The sequence below is a fragment of the Gopherus evgoodei genome, chromosome 5 (assembly GCF_007399415.2).
Source record: "Gopherus evgoodei ecotype Sinaloan lineage chromosome 5, rGopEvg1_v1.p, whole genome shotgun sequence".
NCBI lineage: Eukaryota > Metazoa > Chordata > Testudines > Testudinidae > Gopherus > Gopherus evgoodei.
Window position 1 is genome coordinate 3,135,439 of NC_044326.1, and position 19,808 is coordinate 3,155,246.

At 51.0% G+C, this 19,808-nt stretch overlaps 1 protein-coding gene across 8 annotated transcripts in view; it reads left to right on the forward strand.

Annotated features, from left to right (window-relative positions):
* DYSF (dysferlin) overlaps positions 1–19,808 on the forward strand; it is a 315,864-nt gene that overhangs the window by 253,103 nt on the left and 42,953 nt on the right. For all 8 annotated transcript variants that reach the window (XM_030563895.1, XM_030563898.1, XM_030563902.1 and 5 more), the window contains 5 exons: positions 1,693–1,863; positions 3,070–3,212; positions 6,247–6,386; positions 8,894–8,982; positions 9,388–9,483. In XM_030563895.1, the coding sequence (XP_030419755.1) occupies positions 1,693–1,863; positions 3,070–3,212; positions 6,247–6,386; positions 8,894–8,982; positions 9,388–9,483 (639 nt within the window). The remainder of the gene's footprint in view (positions 1–1,692; positions 1,864–3,069; positions 3,213–6,246; positions 6,387–8,893; positions 8,983–9,387; positions 9,484–19,808) is intronic.

Sequence of the window (19,808 nt, forward strand, 5' to 3'; positions counted from 1 at the left end):
TGAGATGAGAACAAGACCCAGCGTAATGCGTATGCTTGTGTGTATATAACGTCAAGGGAGAGTGAGGACGATCTCCACTGACGTCAGCGGAGCTCTACCAGTTTACATCAGCTGAGGATCTGGCCCCAGTGACTCAAGTGGAGCTACACCGATTTACATCAGCTGGGGATCTGAGCCAGAGAATTTAGAAAATTCTTTGGGATGCTTCTGGACGAAAGACCTTCCATTTTAAAGTAAGGTATTATAAGAACATAAGAATGGGGGGTCAAACTAAAGGTCCATCTAGCTCAGTATCCTGTCGTCCGACAGTGGCCAGTGCCACGTGCCCCAGAGGGAATGAACAGAACAGGGAATCATCAAGTGATGCCCACTCCCAGCTTCTGGCAAACAGAAGTTGGGACACCATCCCTGCCCGTCCTGGCTAATAGCCAGTGATGGACCTATCCTCCATGAACTTATCTGGTTCCTTTTTGAACCCTGTTAGAGCCTTGGCCTTCACAACATCTTCTGGCAAAGAGTTCCAAAGGTTGACTGTGTGTTGTGTGGAAGAAATACTTCCTTTTGTTTGTTTTAAACCTGCTGCCTATTCATTTCATTTGGTTACCTCTAGTTCTTATGCTATGAGAAAGAGTAAATAACACTTCCTTATTTACTTTCTCCACACCACTCATGATTTTATAGACCTCTATCATATCGCCTCTTAGTTGTCTCTTTTCCAAGCTGAAAAGTCCCAGTCTTTTTAATCTTTCCTCATACGGAAGCTGTTCCCTACCCCTAATCATTTTTGTTGCCCTTTTCTGAACCTTTTCCAATTCCAATGTATCTTTTTTGAGATGGGGTGACCAGATCTGCGCGCAGTGTTCAAGATGTGGGCGTATCATGGATTTATACAGAGGCAATATGATATTTTCTGTCTTATTATCTGTCCCTTTCTTAATGATTCCCAGCATCCTGTTGGCTTATTATTCTGGGGCCAGCATTCACTAGCGATCCCCAGCTCTCATCTAGTTGCTTTCCATCCATCCATTGCAAAGCGAGTCAGGACCATTCCCATTTTGTGGATTGGGAAAGTGAGGCACAGGCTTGCCTAAGGTCACACAGAAAGCAGCTGACCTGGGCACAGAACCCAGGTCTCCCATGGCCCAGTCCAGTAGCTCACAGCTCTGCGTCAATTGATCAGGCATGGTGGGACACTGGAGAGACAGGCAGGCCGATAAGCCCAGCATCTGCCTTGTTCTGTTATGTGATGGAGGGTGGAAGACATGAGGTCTGTTTCCATTGGCTCGTCTGTCCTAAGAGGTGATCAGCAACAGCCCCCGGGGAAAGCCAAGCACCTCCAGCTCTCCTCGCTGTCACGGGTGGTTGTGCCTCAGGGTTGGAGCTGGAGTCGCTAGTCAGGAATTGGAGCCCAGGGTCAGAGCCGGAGTCAGAGGCCAGGTGCCAGAGCCAGGGTCACAGGTGAGGAATCGGAGCTGAGGGTCAGGAGCGGGTTACCTGTATTAAGGCTGGGAACAGGCAGGCACAGGCGCTATCACAGCCCTGGGTGAGCACCTTGAGCAGCCACTGAACTGCTGCTGCTGCTGCTGGGCTTAAGAGCTGGTTTGCTGCCTCCTCCCACCAGTCCCAATCAGGCAGCTGACTCCAGGCCAGGACCTGACCCCTGACGTTCTCTTGTTCTTCCCGTTTCCACAGGATGTTTGAGCTGACCTGCACTCTGCCTTTGGAGAAGGACCTGAAGGTTACTCTCTACGACTACGACCTCTTGTCGAAGGATGAGAAGATTGGCGAGACCGTCATAGACCTGGAGAACCGGTTCTTGTCCAAATTCGGGGCCCGGTGCGGCCTGCCCCAGACCTACTGCATGTAGGTACTTCCGATAGCCCAGGTGGCACTGAGCTGCCCTGTCAGGGAGATGTTGCTGGGTCAAGGAGGGAAGATACCCAGAACCATCCTGGGCACCTGCATCTATTGTGATATCAGCACATCGACACACCAAGGGAGCCCTGCGTGATGTGTCAGAATGTCACTGTCAAGCCATGTGATGCCTCCTGGGCCCTGCATGGCTGGTCCCAGAACCCCTAGGGCTTCCCACGAGCATATTGGAGTCACCCTGCCAAAACCAGGGTCATCCTGTGGATATTGGGATGGGGCCAGGCTTTAGGGGAGGTTTCAGGGGAGGCTGGATAACGCGCTCGGGGTGGCATCCATGGAGGGGAGCAATATCCTAGTTACATTTAAGGGGGTCCTGATATGGGAAAGGTGGAGACCCCCTGGGCAAGGTGGCCTAATAAGATAGGGAATAAAGGACTGGGCTGAATTTTGGCAGGACGCTCAAGCCAAACTGCCTCTGTCTGTGTAGCTGTGCTGCTGGAAGGCCTTCCCCAGCGCCGGCTGCACCAAAGCAGGGGGCATTGGGACCGGTACAGTTCCCGGATTCTCTGCCCTGCCTGCCAGCAGTGGTACAGGGGACAGCAGCTGAGGGAGAGTTGACCCCTGGAGAGAGGAGCTGGTTCTGTAGGTTCTCTCTGGGTGTCTCAAAGGGAGGGGCCCTCAGGCCAGGCCCGCAGCAGCTTTGCCCAGCTGCACCAATGTGGGAAAACGTGAACGAAGTCCCAGCCTCATGCAGTAGGCGTGCGAGACAGGCAAGGCTTTCAGGTCACTTCCTGCTAGCGCGCAATCGGTCCCTAGAGCTTGAAATGTCTCAGCTAAAGGTGCTCCCCCCATTTTCCCTGGGAGACGGACACTTTCAGCCTGAGGTTTCCTCTGCCTATTCTGGGGAAGATTCACCCGCAGGCAGGGAGCCAGCTCAAGAAATGTGCTGCGTACGGCCATTATCTCATTGTGCCTCGGTCTGTCCCCTAGAACAGCTCCTCTCCCGCCATGGTGCTTCCACCCTCAGCTCCTTGCTGACTCTTAGAGTTCAGTTTGGGTTTCTTTAAAAAATATCCCGGCCTCATTTCCCCCACTGTAGTTCTGCTGCAACCCCAGCAGTTGCCCGTGGAGCAGTCGCGGCCCTTGGAGGTGGGGTTTATTTTACAACACTTTGTTTTTACTAATGTCTCGCTTCAGTTCTGGACCCAACCAGTGGCGAGACCAGCTCCGACCTTCCCAACTGCTCCATCTCTTCTCCCTGCAACGCAACTGCAAAGCTCCCATCTACAAGCCAGACCGGGTCGTATTCAGGGAGCAGGAGTATGTCCTCTCTGAGTTTGGTAAAGGAGTCTTCTCACAGCCATAAATCTTTTCCCTGCCCCCTGATTATTGCACTGGAGACTGGCAGCTTGTGAAACAGGGTAGCAAAACTGGTGGGTGAAGATGAGCAGTTGAGCTGATTTACAGTGAGAGCTTCAGATCAGGTTACTTTGAGCAAGGGGTTGGACTAGATACCTCCTGAGGTCCCTTCCAACCCTGCTATTCTATGAGTCTATGAAAACCCACATGGCCAGCATTATAGAATCTGTAATGCTCCTTGCAGCTCCTAGAACTGGAGCCCAGACCGAGGCCCTGTTGTGCTAGGGATTGTACATACACATGGGGCCAGTCCCTGCCTCAAAGAGCTCACAGGCTAAATAGATTAGATAGCCCGAGAGTGGGAGAAAGGAAGAATTGTCCTGTTCCTTTCATAGAGGTGGAACAGAGAGATGAAGTGACTTTCCCAAGGTGCTGTGGGGACTCTGTGGTATACTCAAGAATTGAACCCAGAACTCCAGTTCAATGCCTTAACCACAAGGCCACTCTTCCATCAGCTTAATACCTTCTGTAACTGGAGCAAACCCTGGCCAAACCCATATGGACACCGCACTTGTCGGGAGGAATTAGAGCCTGGGCCTTCAGCTGCACAAATGCAGGCCTCTAGCACTGAGCAGAAGGAAATCTGCAGCAGCGTGCAGGCTGGCATGACCGCTAGAGGGTGACAAATATCGCATACACCAGGCCAGCGTAACACACCCTTACCTTTTTCCTAATACAGCTTGAAAGGCGGTAGCATTGTAGCTGCAAACGTGGGTGTGAGCTAAAGCCAGGTGGAAATCTCTGATCTCGAGGACAATCTGCTGTGCTATGCACATGAATGATATTTCTGTGCATGGTTGAAATCTGCCAGGATTCACCATTTTGCCAGGAGGGTGGAATTCCACCTCTTTGGACTCAAAATGGTGCATTTCTGTCCAGCTGAAGAGGCGAAATTGCACCATGCAAATATTTAGGGGTGTCGAAAGGTGTCGGTTTCCTCCTGAGCTCTGACAAGCACAAAGGGTTGTGTGATCACCCAGCTGCACTTTGCTTGCAGAGGGGCTGATATTTACAAGTGGCACAGCGACCTTGGGTATGTAGCAGAGATACAAACCACTCTCAAATGTTTTAGGGCTTTGCCGCACAGACCCCTCTTGGAAGGAGCCAAGAAGCAACCGCTTCTTCACAGCCTCCTGTTCTGCGTCAGGTTTTCGCCAAGTGCTGGAGAGGTGTTAAGTTGAGTGGGGCTCGTCTCTCCCCACCCCAGCCTGCCTTTCACCTTGTTTTCTTTTAAAGGCAATCACTTCAAAAACAGAACAAAGCTTGGGAGTTTGACCTCAGCGAGATCTGGAAACCAGCTGTGTGCACAGAGCAGTGTCAGATGTGAACCTGGCGGGGCATAAAGTGAAGCCATTAAATACGAGAGCATGGCTTTTACAAGCATTGTGCCCAGACCATTATTTCATAACCCCCACATTGTTGGTTTCAGAGAGAGGTTTTTATTTCTGAGCCTCACACACATACACACCCAAGCCAGGTTTCCAGCGCTTGGGGAAAAATCCCATGTGTATGAAGTTTCACCACTTCAAGGCACTGCCAAGAAAGAAGCTGGGATCTATCACCTGAAAGCAGCAGAGCTGTAATAATATTGATAGAGCACATTTCATTTCAAAGTCCCTCAGGGTGCTTTGAACCGACTCTCAGCTCTGCTGAAATGCAGCCACCTCTGGAGTGGAGGACTCCCAACAAATCAGTGCACAGAGATGTGGAAAGAGCAAGTTTTGGCTCAGGACAATTGTAGATACACTCCCTCCTCTTCCATAAAATAGTGTGGGAACTTTAATGTCTGTGCAGAGCAGACCAGGACCTTAGCTGTTGTTAGATCTTGTCCAATAAGAGCAGACAATGAACCTTTTCCCAAGGATAAGGGACGGAGAAGAGAGCTGTGACTGAAACGTGATTCGGAAGGTAGGAAGCATCTGGCATTCATTGCATGTGTGTCCGTGTGCATGCACACATGTGCAGATTGGCCAGATTGTCAGCAGGGGTCAGCACAATGGAGGAACGTTCTGTACTGGCCTCTTGTGAAAATCTGATCTGAAATATCACAGGGGGAGCTGCTGGGCACTGAATGCTGCTGAAAATCCATCTGCGAAGGGGTGTTTTTATGTAATCACTAAGGGCCTGATTCACCTCTCCAGTGCTTAGGATGTTAACCTGGGACTTGGGAGACCTGGGTTTGATTCCTTGATCTGCCACAGACTCCCTGTGTGACATTGGGCCAGTCACTTAGCCTCTCTGTGCCTCAGTTTCCCAGTCTGTACAATGGAGACAGGAGCCCTGCCCTCCCTCACGGGTGTGTGTGAGGATAAATACAGTAAAGCATGGGATATGCCATGAGATCTACTGATGAAAAGCACTATGGAAGCGCTGAGATTAGTGGAGTTGCTCCTTATTCATAGCGATGCCAGGAGAGAAGACCCTGGCCTGGGTACAAGCTGTGATTTCATTGGTTTCAGTGGTGCCCCTCCGTGGCCCTAGGCTCATTAGAAAGATGGGTTAAACTGACCCGTTTTGAACAATGTCTATCAAACCTTAACAAAAACATAACCAGACCTCTGAGCAAACTCCCCCAAATGGTCCCATTCACCTTCCCATCTCCAGCCACTCTACCCTAAACCAGCACCGGCAATGCAACTTTTCGTCAGATATGGCCTTGGTGGGACAAAGAGGGCTGCAGCTTTCAGAGCTGACCATCCCTCACCAAGCATGCCTCCATCTGTCCCCTTCTCCAGCCCGCTCCTTCCTGCTCCAAGGAGCAGGCTGCTAGCTCACGTGCCCCAGATTGTCACAGCGCCCATGGGACGGGCTTCTGGACTCACACTGACCCAGGGTAGTCCGTGGAATGACCCAGGGATACGCCGCAGTGTGAGATCAGAATCGGGCCCTAGGTTGGTGATGGATCCATGGAGCATGTTCAGTAACCTCGCTCGCTGTCTGATCTCTCTGTGGCAGAGGATGGCAAGCCCCCCAACCCACACCTAGGAGCACCGGAAGAGCGGCTCGCTCTGTACACGCTGCGGAAGCAGGGCCTGGTGCCTGAGCATGTGGAGACGAGGCCTCTCTACAGCCCACTGCAGCCTGAAATTGAGCAGGTATGAGCCACAGGGTATGTCAGTGACCAAGCCTGAAACAGAGCTTCTCTACAGGTCCCACAGCAGCCTGCTCAGAAGGGGCCCCTGGCAAAGGGTCTGCCATGCATCACTGGTTAATACTGGGCTGCCAAGGCTCAGGCATCTGATGACCCTGGCAGTGCCTTTCTGCTCCATGAACAACTGCATCTTGTGGATGCAGCCACCAGGGGGTGCTAGGCTTCCCTGTGTATCAAACAAGGACCAATCAGGGCCTGATCCCTCAAAGCCTCCCTCCTGCAGTGTAGTCCCATTGGATGGATGCCCTTGCTGTCAGTGAGGGAGGTGGCCCTTGGTGTGAGAGGGTGATGCCCGAATAGATCCCTTGACCAAACTCTTCCGACCGGCACTCATTTATAACCCACAAAGTAACGACGGGCACGTCCATAGCATTGAACAGTGATGCCTATAACACCCTGGGGCAGCATATTGGCTGCCCTGTGCGGATGGGAAAACAGAGGCGGGGATGAGTTTAAAGACTTTCTCATGGCCACAGAGGCGCTGTCAGGTTTAGGATGCAGCATTTCCTGGCCACATTGTCTCTCCAGCCACTTCATTCCCTCTGGTGAAGCATGGTGCTACAATAGCACCTGAATCTTATTTACTGATGTGCCAATAGGGGGCTCTGCTGTGTTACAGCAGCGTTTAGAGAGGCCAGCCGAGATCAGGTGCTGTACAAACACATACTGATAGACATTGTCTACCCCAACAAGCTCACAATCTAAATAGAGAAGGATCACAGGACAAAGAGAGGTGCAGGGACTTGACCGAGGTCTTGCAGCAGGTTAGTAGACGAACCAGGATTAGAACCCAGGGCTCAGTCCTTTAGCCTGCATGACATTGTTGTAGACACAGCAGCAGAAGACTTGGTCCTTGGCCCGCGGAATTTCTAATCAGACTAAACACCATTCTGTTAACTCCTTTCTAAACATTGTATTGCCCATGCGGGCACTTAGTGCTTTTGGCTAGAACTGTGGTGAGCAGAGTTGTTTTTTCTGGTCTCTCCTGGTGAGCAGAACCAGAAATCTTGGGAAGAAGCCTGAGCTAAGATGGTCGGATAAGTCTTGAAGGATCCTCCAAATCTTGGGCAGTTTGCCCATTGCCTCATCCCCACAGAATTAATGTGGACCAAATACTGAGAAGTGCTGGCTCCATGGAAGTGAAGCAGGTTGCAGGTACTCAGCACCTCTCAGGATTTGTACTTAGGATCAATAGAAGGATTCACTCTGGTGCGTCTCATCAGTTGTGAAGAAACTGGGCCCTGGGAGTCCACAGGGCAGCTCCACTGGAGTTCCCCAAATGAAGGCCCTGGCCCCGCTGTTTTAAAGCTAGGAGATAGAATGTGTGCACCTGTTTCCAGTAAGTTATACGCTGGTCTTTTAAAGGCCCGGTCTACACTATCAGCATCTCCTGCTGACATAGCGCTGGTGTGGACAGCGCTTAGGTCTCTGTAATGTGCGTTGTTTAAGGGGTGTCTTTTTCACACCCCGAGCGATGTAAGTTAGATCTGGTTAAGTGGTAGTGGAGACCTGCCCAAAGTTTGCTTCTGTTTCCTGTTGCAAGAAAAATTTTCTTGCCAAAAAAAACCCCCAACCCTATTTTTGATGGGCTGATTTTCAAAGTCAATACGTTTTATGCCCTTGACACTGCACAGAAACTATATCTTTATCACCACCTGTTGGTATTTAACAGTTAAAGTGACAACCTTAAAAAAAGAAAAGAAAAACAAGCCTCTAAGCAGATCTCAGTAGGATCTCTGCAGCACGGGAATATACAGCAACTGGAAAATGGAGTCAGATGTCCCTAGATTCTTCCTTGCACCCATTCCCAATAACATCAAAAAGTAATGGGCCAGATCCCATAGTTAATGAAGCTACTACACCCTTTGACACCAGCAGAGCATCTGGCCTAATGTAGGTAGATTCAGTCATAGAGTTTAAGGCCAGAACACACCATTAGATCAACTTCTTTGACCTCCTCTGTATCCCAGGCTCATACATTTCACCCAGATACCTATGTATTGAACGCAGTAACTTGTGTATGGCTAACAAGTATCTTCTAGAAAGAGATCCAGCCTTGATTTGAAGACATCAAGTGATGGAGGGAGAATCCATCACCTCCCTTGGTAGTTTGTTCCAATGGTTAACAACCCTTACTTCAAAATGGGGGCCTTCTTTCTAATCAGAATTCAATGGCTGGAAACTAAGTTAGACAGTTCTTGCTCAGCCTCTCTCCATTAAATTAAAAAGCCGTTTCATACCCCATATGTACTTCCAAGAAGGGTACTTTGCTTCAGCTCCCAGATCTGTTTGCTGAAATAACAAGTGGGCTCCCTGCCATTGTCGAAAATAAATCTCCTCCTGCTTTTGAGCTCTTTCATTGTTTCGAGTCAATATTTCCATGAACACATCGAACAAGGAGAGTGACATTAACCCAGTTCCTAGACCTCACAGCTGTTTTTTTCATTACAGGGAAAGCTACAGATGTGGGTAGACTTGTTTCCAAAGTCTCTGGGTCTGCCTGGACCTCCATTCAACATCACGCCGCGCAGAGCAAAGAGGTGACTTGATTCTTGTTTCTTGCGGGTGCGTGAGCTCTCTGTCTGGAACGCTGATGGAACAGACCACGTGATCTGGTCTCTTACACAAAGAAATAGTGGCTCCTTGCACCTTCTGCCCAGGGAATAGTTACACACATGTCAGAGGAGATATGAGTGCTTGGAGCATTCTCCGGCCCTAATTGCACACAGCCATATGCTTCTAAAGCATCCATAGCCCAAACTCTCCTGGGTGACTTTACACCCATGGACATTTCTCACATGAGTGAAAGTTACAGGATCAGACCTTTTGCACCTGAGCTATTCTGCAAACAAGCTGCCTTTAAATATAGCCTTGGCTTCCTTCCATTTTAGACCATGGTTTTTATTCCATTCTGATGTCTCGGTGTATGTGTGGGGATATTTCAGGTTCTTCTTGCGCTGCATTATCTGGAACACCAAAGATGTGATCCTAGATGACCTCAGCATCACTGGAGAGAAGATGAGCGACATCTACGTGAAAGGGTAGGCAATCCTGCTACCTCAGGCTATGCCAGTGATGTGTCAATGTTACAGATCAGCAAGGAAACAGTTAACTATTGCGACATTCATGTCATCTTCATTGGGCATCTGAGTTAACCCCTCACTGAGATAAATGGGGCAAGTTCACACCTCTGAGAGCTGTTGTTCCAGGCTCTTTGCAAACACCAGTGCATTAGCTATAGTCAGTTCACATGTTTGTGTTTTTTCTTTACAAGCCTAACAGCTGAGATTCTGAAGGACAAGATAGCAACTTGAGAGAGGTGCTGGTATGTTGTATTGCTGGATACCAGCCCAACTGCAGCCTCATCCATGGCATGGATTAGGCATGTATTGTATACAGAGTTCGTCTTGTTTACACAGCTGCCTTTTTGAAATTCCTTTTCCTGAACAAAAATGTGGCAGCCGGCAGTAACTCCTCTGGCACATTTTCCCTTCGCTGTCTGACTCCATTTATGTTTTATCTTGTGTAAAATAGTGCGATCGCAGCCAAGGGAGTTACTTATTTTGTACGTTCTTAGTTTTATGAACAGGAAGAGGGAGGCTTTTGAAACAGACTGTAAATCCCTTTTTTACAATCCCAATTTTCCTCCTGTAAATCCAGAATGCACACTGCTTACCTGGTATTTGCATCAAGTTCATTGTTGTCAATTCCAGCCAAGAGGTTCCATACGCCCCATAGCTCAGGATTAGCAGAGTGGGGCAGGGTGGCATTGGGGAAGTGGGAATATCTAATGTTTGATCAACACCCCCACCTCCCTCGGCCTGGTTTTTTATCATTCCCAACAAACATACAGATCACCCATTGCTGTAAATGAGTTAAACGCTTTGCCCAACCATCGTTTGCTGTTGTGACGTTGTGGTTCTGGCGGGACACAACTGAGAGTGCCAATTCAGGACCAATTGCTCAAACAGGGCAGTCACAGCCCAAGGCTGGGGTTTTTCCACCTCTAAGGCAAACCAAACCAGCCAGACAAAAAGGACTTCGGTTTTACCCCACTGGCTAACCACAAGTCACACAAGCAATTTCCTTAGACACTCCAGTCTCCCAATATCACCACCAGTGCCACCCGTCCTGGGGATGAATGGTTATGAAAACCAACACCCCAGTAAAAAAAAAAGGTTCTCCCGATCCCAAAGGACCAAGCCCCAGACCCAGGTCAATATACACATCAGATCTTACCCACAAATCACGCTGTTGCCAATCCTTTAGAATCTAAAATCTAAAGGTTTATTCACAAAGGGAACAAGATAGAGATGAGAGCTAGAATTGTTTAAATGGAATTAATTACATACAGTAATGGCAAAGTTCTTAGTTCAGGCTTGTAGCAGTGATGGAGTAAACTTCAGGTGCAAATTAAGTCTCTGGAGAACAACCCCCACTGGGATGGGTCCTCAGTCCCTTGTGTAGAGCTTCAGCTTGTAGCAAAATCCCTCCAGAGGTAAGAAGCAGGACTGAAGACAAAATGGAGATGAGGCCTCTGCCTTATATAGGCTTTTCCAAGTGTAAGAACACTCCTTTGTTCCTGCTGTGGAAAGTTACAGCAAAATGGAGTTTGCAGTCACATGGGCCAGTTTCTGCACACCCTGCTGAGTCACAGGGCGTAACTGCCTTCTCTCGATGGGACAATTGTGTAGGTGATGGTCCTTAATGGGCCATCAAGCAGGCTAAATAGAGCTGACACCAACTTGTCTGGGATCTTTCCCAGTAACACAGCACAAGTTTGAAATATAGACAGCATACAGCCAATATTCATAACTTCAACTACTAAAATGATACAGACATACAGACAGCATAATCATAACCAGTAATCCATAACCTGGTCCTAGACACCTTATATGACCCCCTTTACATAAGATTTGGTGCCACTACAGGACCTTGGTTGCAACCCATGTTCTATATGGTCCCAGTTTATATCAATAACGTCACAGCTGTGTCTTCCCAAGATGGGGTAATCAACATAATCAACATATAGACAGCTGCAGCGGCACAGCAGCCAGCAAACAGAGCTGTAAACGGGAGTTTCAGAGGGAGTTCTCTTGGAGGAGCAGGTTTTTGTATTTTGTGTATTGTAGTTTGTATGTGTGGAGGCTGCTAGAGGCAGTGTGCTGGAACAGAAGCTGAGCCCTGTTTAGGGGGCGGGGCTTGTCTGCTTAGGGGTCCTATAAAAGTAGCCAGCCAGTCAGGCAGCGGCACAGCAGCCAGCAAACAGAGCTGTAAACAGGGGAGTTTAGAGGGGCAGTTTGCAGGGGAGACTAAGAGACCTAGGCAGAGGAACTGACAGGCTAGTGAAGGGAGTGGGTGGTGGTCTGCCAGTGTTCTGGTGCCTGTTGGGGGTTTGTGTTGTGCTGTGTTTCCTGGATTACCAGGCTTTAGGTGGGAAGGCTATGACCGATCCAGAGGCAGCAGTGAAAGACACAATGAGGATGACTGGATGTGGAAGCTGCGGCATGTATGTGATCCTGGAGGGGGTACCTGAAAAGAGTTTTGTCTGCATGAAGTGCCGCCTGATAGAGCTGATGGAAGAAAAGATTCGAGGACTGGTGATGCAGGTGGAAACTCTGGTCGAGTTTAGAAGAGGGTTCGAGCAGATGATGGAGCAAAGACATGAGGAGGCTGAAGGATAAGCTCAGACATGCAGATGGAAGCAGGACCAAATAATTCTGAGGGGAGACTGCTGGGTGAGGAAGGTGGACGGTGGAAGCATGTGACTAAGAGAACCAGGCAGAAGAAAAGACGGGCCAGTGAAGGAGAAATAGAGCTCAGGAACAGGTTTGCAGAGTTGGAAAATTAAGAAGGGGCACAGCAGCTGGTCGCTGAAGGTGAGAGAGCAAGGAAAAACAGAAGAGCTGCTAGTCCTACAGGAAGAGGGGAAGAGTCAATGGAGACAACACCAAATATGAGCCCCAGGAGGATATGGGAAGGGTTGCGGAGGAGTGCAAGTGTGAATAGGAATTGGGAGGACTTGCAGCCAGTGGGAGCAGAGGATAGTCAGGAGAATCACACTGTCACCAGGAAAAGGCAGGTCTATGTGATTGGGGACTCCTTACTGAGAAGAATAGACAGGCCTGTAACTAGAGCTGATCGGGAGAACAGAAGGGTGTGCTGTCTGCCAGGTGCTAAGATACGGGATGTGGACCTGAGGCTGAAAAGGATCCTAGCGGGAGCAGGAAAGAATCCGTTGATTGTCCTTCATGTGGGAATGAATGATACAGCTAGATTCTCGCTGGAATGTATCAAGGGACACTATGCCAGACTGGGGAAGACGCTTAAGGAAATCGAGGCTTAGGTGATCTTCAGTGGGATTCTGCCGGTTCCTAGAGAAGGGCAACAAAAGTGTGACAAGATTATGGCGATCAACAGATGGCTCAGGCAGTGGTGCTATAAGGAGGGCTTTGGGATGTACGGCCACTGGGAAGGAAGCATTTATGGACAGAAGACTGTTCTTCTTGGAGTGCTTGCTCATATCCATTCCAATTAGGTGTGCGCGCGCCGTGTACACGTTCGTCGGAAGACTTTTTACCCTAGCAACACTTGGTGGGTCGGCTGGGCGCCCCCTGGAGTGGCACTGCTATGGCATCGGATATATACACCTGCCGACCCAGCCACCCCTCAGTTCCTTCTTACTGCCCATGTCGGTCTTTGGAACAGTGGAGCACGGCTTAGCTGACCTCCACTTCCCTAGCTACTCGTAGTTTTCTTGTTCTTTATCATGTATATAGTTATAATCCTTTTTATATAGTTATACTTAGCGTTTTTGTTTATAGCAGAGTTAGTCCACTATAGTTAGAGGGGTTCAGGGATTAGCCCCTTCCCCGCACCCGGTGCCGGGGCCCATGCCCGGCTCACTGGGTTTCAAACCATGCTCGGCCTGTCACAAGCTGATGCTGACAGGAAATCCACACGACTCCTGTCTGAAGTGCCTCAGAGAATCGCACCTAACAGCTAAGTGCCCCATTTGCAAGGCTTTCAAACCACGAGCAAAAAAGGAGCGGGACATCAGACTTAAACAGCTCCTCATGGAGGCGGCTCTCACCTTTCCACCCTCGGCACCGAGCACTGGCCAGTTGACTAGCAGAAGCGCCTCCTCGGCACCAGACCGCGCCGGTACTGTCAAAGCCTCTCGGCACAGGCTGTCGCTGGCATCAAAGTCGGCTCCACGCCGCTCCCTCTCCCTGAGGTCGCAAAAGGCTAAGACTCCTGCTGCCTCTGTGCCACCCGCACCGCAGCCAGAGAGCGTGTCCAAGTTGGATCTCCCGGCACCGACACCCGCCGCAGCACTGACAACGTCGGCACCGTTAATTCCGGTCCCACAAGGGCCATCGAGTCCGGCGCCTGTTAGCTCCCCGGTGCGGCCTGCGGTAGAACTGACTATACCATCCACGCCGGAGACGTTCTCAGCGGTGAGGGATCTGATTGCCTTGACAGAGTCGACACTGCCTCCACCCCCAGCACCGCCGGTGCAGGTAATACAATCGATAGGCAAACTGGCCTTGATAAGACCATCCTCTGTCGGCACAGCGGACCGGCCCCGCTCACGATCGCGGTCCCGCAGACGCTCCAGGTCCAGATGGCACTCCCGCTCCCGACACCGCTTACGGTCCCGGCACCGTTCCCCTCCTCGGTACAGGTCGAACTCGCGGCACCGATCGGCATCCCGTTTGCCGGCCTGCTACTCTCGGCACCGCTCCAGCTCTCGGCACCGCTCCAGGCACCATGTGTCCCGTAGCCGATCACGACGCCGAGCTTTGAGATCTCGGTCGACCTCCCGGCACCACTTTGGTCGCAGGTCCCGATCTCGCTCCCGGTACCGATATGCTTCCCAGCACCGGTCTCCGATACACAGCAGAATAAGGTCCGCTGGAACCTCTGCCCAGGGCTTCTCTGATCCTCCATGGCCATCCAGACACACTTCGGTGTCATCCCACAGAGACAGCTACTATGCTCAAGACCATGATTCAGATGTGCCCGCTAGACCTGGGCCTGGGCCTAGACCCAGGACCAAAGCCCACATCAGTGGTCCTTTTGGACGCCTTGGGCATACCACCCGGCCCAAGGCACTCCAATAGTCCCGTCCCGCTCTGCTCCATCAGAGCACCGAGCACCAGAAGCTACAGCTACCCGTCCTTCTCTGGCCGAAACGGGGGAAGCACTAGTTCACCCGGTACTTTATAGATTCATAGATTCTAGGGTCAGAAGGGACCAATGTGATCATCTAGTCCGACCCCCTGCACAAAGCAGGCCACAGAACTCTACCCATCCACTTCTATAACAAACCCCTAACCTATGCCTGAGTTACTGAAGTCTTCAAATTGTGGTTTGAAGACCTCAAGCTGCAGAGAATCCACCAGTAAGTGACCCATGCCCCACGCTGCAGGGGAAGGCGAAAAACCTCCAGGGCCTCTGCCAATCTGCCCTGGAGGAAAATTCCCTCCCGACCCCAAATATGGCTGGAGCAGGAGACGGCCCAAGACCAGGAGGCCACATAGGACCTGCTCATCCCCAGCATTTCCTCTTCTTCCTCTCCGGATGAGGCGGTGGCAGGAACATCCTCCTCGGGCCCTCCTCCAATCGACCTCAGAGCCCATCAGAACCTCCTCAGGAGGGTAGCACTCAACATGAACCTCCAGGTGGAGGAGGTTCTGGAGGTCGAGGACCCTGTAGTGAGCATTCTGTCGGCAGATACCCCCACCAGAGTGGCTCTACCCTTTATCAAGACCATCCAAGCCAATGCCGACACCTTATGGCAATCCCCAGCCTCCATCCCTCCTGCGGCAAAGGGAATCGAGTGTAAATACATGGTACTCTCTAAGGGGTACGAGTATTTGTATGTCCACCCCCCTCCCTGCTCACTAGTTGTTCAATTCGTCAATGAGAGGGAGCGCCATGGCTAACAGGCACCAGCCCCAAAGTCAAAAGAGGCTAGGCGAATGGACCTACTCAGCCGCAAAGTTTATTCAGCAGGAGCCCTACAGCTCCGAGTGGCGAATCAGCAAGCCCTGCTGAGTCGCTATAATTAAAGACCTGGGCGGAGGTGGGTAGGTTCACAGAGCTACTTCCCCAAGGCTCCCGCCAGGAATTCGCGGCCTTCTTGGAGGAAGGGAAAAAGGTGGCCAGAACTTCCCTCCAGGCTTCGCTAGATGTGGCTGACTCAGCAGCCAGGACCCTGGCCTCAGGTGTCACCATGAGACGGATCTCCTGGCTACAGGTTTCCAACCGCCCACCGGAGCTGCAGTATACCATCCAAGATTTACCCTTCGATAGTAAAGGTCTCTTCTCAGAAAAGACTGACCCTAGACTGCAGAGCCTGAAGGACAATCGAGTCATCATGCGTTCTTTAGGCATGCATACACCCGTGACCCAACGCAGGCCTTTCCATCCCCAGACTCACCGCCCGTACTTTATGCCTCGAAATAGACAGGACTTTGGCAGATGGCACTGGCGGGGTGGGCGCAGACGCCAGTCAGGACCCAAAGGGGGCCAAAACCAAGGTATCTCCAAACCACCGGTGGGACCTAAGTCCCCTTTTTGAAGGTACGCCTGAGGACAGCGTACCAGTTTCAGGCCAGGTCCCTTTCCTCCTTCTCCAACTGTTTTTCCTACTTCCTCCCAGCGTGGTCCCAGATAACCCCAGACCTCTGGGTCCTACGCACGGTGAAACATGGATACCACTTCCAATTCGTTTCAAACCCGCCTTCCCACCCTCCAACCCAGTCCCTCTTCAAGGACCACTCTCACAAGCAATTCCTCTTGCAAGAGATGCGGAAGGTCCTTGCCATGGGAGCAGTAGAGGAGGAGCCAAAAGACAAAAGGGGCAAGGGGGTTTACTCCCATTATTTCCTGATCCCCAAGTCAAAGGGAGGCCTCAGGCCTATCCTAGACCTGCGAGGACTCAACAAGTTTCTGATAAAGTTGAAGTTCCACATGGTCTCCTTGGGGACCATTATCCCGTCCTTGGATCCTGGAGACTGGTATGCTGCCCTCGATATGAAGGATGTGTACTTTCACATCGCCATTTTTCCTCCACACAGGAGGTATCTTTGCTTCGTAGCCAACCGTCAGCACTTCCAGTTTACGGTCCTCCCCTTTGGCCTTTCCACAGCCCAAGGGTGTTTACGAAGTCTATGGCCGTAGCCACTGCATACCTCCGCCGATGTCGGATACATGTATTCCCGTATCTGGACGATTGGCTCATCAGAGGAACCTCCGAGACACAAGTCACACAACATGTGGGCATTGTCAGGGACCTATTCACACATCTAGGCCTGATGATCAATACGGAGAAATCCACTCTGGTTCCCACACAGAGGTTAGACTTCATAGGAGCTACCCTGGACTCCAGTCTAGCCAAGGCCTACTTACCACAGCCGTGGTTCCAGGCAAAGACAACAATCATCCGAGGTCTACAGAACTTCCCGACGACCTTGGCTCGCACTTTTCTCGGTCTCCTAGGTCACATGGCTGCGTGCACATTCGTGACCAAGTACGCCAGGCTCTGGCTCCGTCCTCTCCAAACTTGGCTCAACTCGGTATACCGTCTGGGCAGAGACCCAATAGACACAATAGTCACCATTCCCCCGAGCACTCTAGGCTCCCTACACTGTTGGCTGACCCCCTCCCTGGTGTGTGCGGGGCTACCGTTCCATCCCCCCCAACCATCACTGTCCCTGACACCAGACGCGTCATCTCTCGGCTGGGGGACTCACCTCGGACACCTTTGTACGCAAGGCCTCTGGTCATCACAGGAACTGGCGCTTCACATAAATGTCCGAGAGCTGAGAGCGGTTCGCCTGGCGTGCCAGGCGTTTCAGCAACATTTACACGGCCATTGTGTCTCAGTGTTCACAGACAACACAAGGCCCATGTATTACATAAACAAGCAGGGAGGTACTCGATCTTCTCCCCTTTGTCAGGAGACCATCCAACTCTGGGACTTCTGCGTAGCCCACTCGATAGACCTGGTAGCGTCCTTTCTCCCAGGGGTTCGGAACACTCTGGCAGATCGACTGAACAGATCCTTCCTGTGTCACGAATGGTCGATACGGCCGGACATTATTCATTCAGTTTTCCAGAAGTGGGTATTTCCACATAGACCGGTTCGCCTCCCTTGCGAACAGGAAATGCCAGATGTTCTGCTCCTTCCAGAGTCTTTCACTGGGATCGATCTCGGACGCATTCCTAATGTCGTGGATGCACCAGTTGCTTTATGCCTTCCCACCGTTCCCGCTGGTTCACAAGGTCCTGCTAAAACTCCGCAGGGACAGAGCGCACCTAATCATGATTGCGCCAGCATGGCCCAGACAACACTGGTACACCACGCTGCTCGACCTGTCAATAACCAACCCAATTACTCTGCCACTCCACCCAGACCTCATAACTCAGGACCACGGCAGTCTTCGCCACCCAGACCTGCAGGCCCTTCACCTCACAGCGTGGCTGCTACATGGCTAAACCAGTCAGAGTTGCGCTGCTCTGCTCCGGTACAACACATACTCCTGGGTAGCAGGAAGCCTTCCACTCGGTCAGCATATCTGGCCAAGTGGAAACGTTTCTCCTGCTGGTGCGCAACGCAGAATGTTACTCCCTCTGAGGTCTCAATCCCTACCATCCTGGTCTCTTAAGCAGCAGAGCCTGGCGGTATCTTCTTTGAGGGTACATTTGGCGGCCATCTCCACATTCCATCCAGGAGAGAATGTCCGCTCTGTGTTCTTGCACCCTATAGTTACTAGGTTTCTCAAGGGTCTGGAGCTCCTATACCCCCAAGTACGCCGCCCCGCCCCTACCTGGGACCTCAACCTAGTCCTAAACAGACTATGCTTCCACCATTCGAGCCGTTGGCAACTTGCTCACTGCTATACCTGTCCTGGAAGACAGTTTTCCTCGTAGCCATTACATGGGTCAGACGAGTCTCCGAGCTTCGAGTGCTCACGGTGGACCCACCGTACGCTGTCTTTCACAAGGATAAGGTACAGTTGCGACCACATCCAGCGTTCCTCCCTAAGGTGGTATCGGCCTTCCATACCAATCAGGACATCTTTCTTCTGATCTTCTTTCCGAAGCCGCATTCATCTCGACGGGAACAACAATTACATTCCCTAGATGTCCGTAGGGCACTCGCATTTTATATTGATCGGACGAAGCCCTTCCGTAAATCCCCCCAACTCTTTGTTGCAGTGGCTGACCGGATGAAGGGCCTACCTGTCTCCTCCCAGAGGATCTCCTCGTGGGTGACGGCGTGCATCCGCACGTGCTATGACTTGGCTCATGCTCCCTTGGGCCACCTCACTGCACATTCTACCAGGGCTCAGGCTTCATCTACTGCCTTCCTGGCTCATGTACCAATCCAGGAAATATGTCGCGCAGCTACCTGGTCCTCGGTCCACACCTTTGCTTCACATTATGCTTTGGTCCAACAGTCTAGAGATGATGCAGCCTTTGGCTCAGCAGTTTTGCATTCTGTCACATCTCACTCTGACCCCACTGCCTAGGTAAGGCTTGGGAATCACCTAACTGGAATAGATATGAGCAATCACTCGAAGAAGAAAAGACAGTTACTCACCTTTGTAACTGCTGTTCTTCGAGATGTGGTGCTCATATCCATTCTAAACCCGCCCTCCTTCCCCACTGTCAGAGTAGCCGGCAAGAAGGAACTGAGGGGTGGTTGGGTCGGCTGGGGTATATATCCGGTGCCATAGCGTTGCCACTCCAGGGGGTGCCCAGCCGTCCCACCGAGTGTTGCTAGGGTAAAAAGTCTTTCAACGAACGTGCACGCGGTGTGTGCACACCTAACTGAAATAGATATGAGCAACAGATCTCTAAGAACAACAGTTACGAAGGTGAGTAACTGTCTTTTCTCTTGGGATAGACTTCACCTGAGTAAGGAGGGAAATAGACTTCTAGGATGGAGGCTCGCCCAGCTGATTAAGAGAGCTTTAAACTAGGAATTTGGGGGAGATAATTGGGAGATATCCAGGTAATCTCCACCCCGGAATTTAACATTGAGAGGGAAGAAAACAAAGTAAGAGGGGATACAACCGTGGGCAGAAGAATTGACATAAGGAGGAAGGGTAGTGTAGATACCAATCTAATAGATGATGCTGGTGTAGAATGTCTGTGCCTAACCGGGTAAAGAATGTCAGTGAAGCCAAATGGCAAAAATTAAGATGTCTGTACACTAATGCGAGGAGCCTAGGTAACAAAATGGAGGAACTAGAGCTACTGGTGCAGGAAGTGAAACCGGATATTATAGGGATAACGGATACATGGTGGAATAGTAGTCATGACTGGAGTACAGGTATTGAAGGCTATG